This window comes from Penaeus japonicus, unplaced genomic scaffold (assembly GCF_977035675.1).
Source record: "Penaeus japonicus unplaced genomic scaffold, GWHDUDI00000001_assembly GWHDUDI00000031, whole genome shotgun sequence".
Taxonomy (NCBI): domain Eukaryota; kingdom Metazoa; phylum Arthropoda; class Malacostraca; order Decapoda; family Penaeidae; genus Penaeus; species Penaeus japonicus.
The window spans coordinates 26,832,720-26,835,219 of NW_028234433.1; the positions used below are offsets into that span (position 1 = coordinate 26,832,720).

General features: G+C 41.1%; 1 protein-coding gene across 1 annotated transcript in view; it reads right to left on the reverse strand.

The window, feature by feature from the left end:
- Positions 1–345: 345 nt before the first annotated feature.
- The window catches only part of LOC147468093 (sorting nexin-14-like), a gene marked incomplete at its 3' end in the record, with an annotated part of 7,306 nt that continues 5,151 nt past the window's right edge, over positions 346–2,500 (reverse strand). The window contains 4 exon segments of the mRNA XM_086555397.1: positions 346–470; positions 901–1,056; positions 1,331–1,445; positions 2,293–2,497. Of these exon segments, the coding sequence (XP_086411523.1) occupies positions 346–470; positions 901–1,056; positions 1,331–1,445; positions 2,293–2,497 (601 nt within the window).

Below are 2,500 nucleotides of genomic sequence, written 5' to 3' on the forward strand. Positions count from 1 at the left end.
TTAGTACTGGTCTAAAACCTTCTTAAGAAACGGAAAAATCACTGGAATATCTCATGGTTGGATTTTTGTTTTTTTTTTATGAGTTTCTAATGGTCTAAATCTGTTATCATCATTATAAATATAATACGATTAATAATAATCAAAATTGTTTACTCAGTTATTTCACCTATCAAATCATCAAATCAGTGCGAGTGTTTAAGTTTCTTAGTTGTTTATCTAAGTAACTTCCATATCTTGGATAACAAAGTACCAATATAGAACCTACATAACAACCCCCCCCCCCCCCCCCCCCCCCCCCCCCCCCCCCCCCCCCCCCCCCCCCCCCCCCCTGGGAAGCTTCCTTACCGCATGACTGTGCATGAACAGGGGCAGATATTCCCTCTCCAGGAGATTATATGCATGCTCATATGCCTGGAAGAGCGGACGAGTTGTGCGCAGTTTCACTATGTCTCCTACTTCCCCATGCACAACTGGAAATAAAGTAGCGTGTCTTGTAAAATGCTGATGATTTGGTTTCCTGCTACATTACGTAGGTTGAAAATATTTTATATGTAATATCAGAAGAGTTGCTTATTTGGTCTCTTGTTGTCAGCATCAACTATTTGTTGGAACTTTGAATAAATAATGTGAATAAAGTTTATTGGATTATCATCTATTGTACATCTGTTGAGCAATGGTTTTTCAGAATTTCAAAGTTTTAACCCATTCACAACAGTGCTTATATTTGCCTAATGCCACCCATAATTATTTTTAGACCTCTATTGTATCATCCTATATTACGATCCAATAAAAGAAGAGAAAGGAAAAGAAAAAAAGAAACAGGAAAACAGGAGAGGGTAAAAAAATTAAATAAGAATAAATATAAAAACAAATCCCTTCTCCTAAAAATAAACAACTTACTTTCCCGTATGTGTGAAACAATGTGAGATGGAAAGTTTATCCTGTCGACAGCTGAGGACACCATGTATGTGTGGTAGAGTTCTAGAGCCTCGTGGTGGAGCTGTTCAAGCTGCTCTGGGGTCAAATCGGGGTCCAGAATGTGACGGTTGAAGTCCTCTAGAAAGGGGTCAAAGAAATGGGTAGGTAAGGAAATGTGTCAATTCTTGTTTACACAATCATTAATTCATTACATTACAAGTTAATCCAGATTGAAACAAGTCAGACAGAGTGTGTTGAGATCAGATTGTAGGAGTATAGGGAATACTCAGGTAATATGGTTGAGCAGAGTGAAGCAGAATGACATTGTGGAGGATGAATGTTAGGTGACAGATGGCTGATCAGGGTTGGTAAGGGTGAATCTGAGTGAGACTGGGATAAGTAGGGCACATACCCACAGCCAGGCAGAACTGCAGAATGTTGATAGCTCCTTCCTCCTTGAGGAAAGTGTGGAATAAATAAAGTAGATTTTGATCCTTCAGCACAGAAGACAAATTACTCCTCAGGACCTGAAAGCAATAAGGGGGATGTTATGAAGATTCATGTAAATGAATTCCATTCTAACCCACTGCAGACGGGCCTATGTCATAGATACTGGGCTGCCATTTGGTAGGTTTGGTGGAACAAGAGAGACTTATGCCTCACCCACAACCATTTCTTCTGCCTGTCTCCTACTCATTTACACAGAAGATGCTGAAAATCTTTGCTTTTCTGTGTTTCATCATGTTGCGAAACAGAGCAGGTACTGATATGGATATAACAATGTTTAGGCAAATAATTCCTGTAGCTTAGTCTTTCTGTCTCCATAATCTAAATTCTCACTCCTAGTACCATTTGTCAAAAACTAGCAGTGGCACCTTACACGCTCATGTATCATGATGCAACCTGTCCACAATGGGTTAAGTATTACAAGAAACAAGGAAAAATAAATTATGTAAGTTAGGTAAATAAAAACTGGGATGAAGCAAGAAAGGTACCATAAGGTAAGAGACACAATATGATTAGTTTTTCCCCATGACAAAAAACAGCTCACTTTCCTAAACAAGACAAGAAAAAGTTGATACCAAAGAAAAATTACAGAGAGGATTAAATAAAATAAGTTTTAATTATCACTTATTAACCCATCCCCGACGGGGGAATTCTAGCCTTGAATGTCCAAATGCCGGGGCGTTCGAATTATTAGGCCTAAATCAATTGAATGGCTGGCACAATACTGTGCCGCCCGGCCACTGGGCTTTTGAATGCGCGGTACAAATGCTGTACCACCCGTCCTGTGTGGGTTAAATTAATAGTAAGGGCAAACCACAAACAATGATAATAATGCTAAATGGCCAAGGCCCTCTCAATGGCGCTCACAGAGTTGCGAGGGTGAGTGTTGACCGAGGAGAAGTTCTTGAGCAGTAGGACCTCTGGCTCAGGTTTGTGTGGCAGCCAGGGTGAGGAGTCCCTACTCAGCAGCAGCAGGAACAAGAGGTTGAGGGTGTCTGGGCTGGCCAGGAGGTCCATCGCTTGCAGAAGCAGCACCCTTCCTAAGAGCTCCTCCAGGAAGGCACGGGCCAAGCTG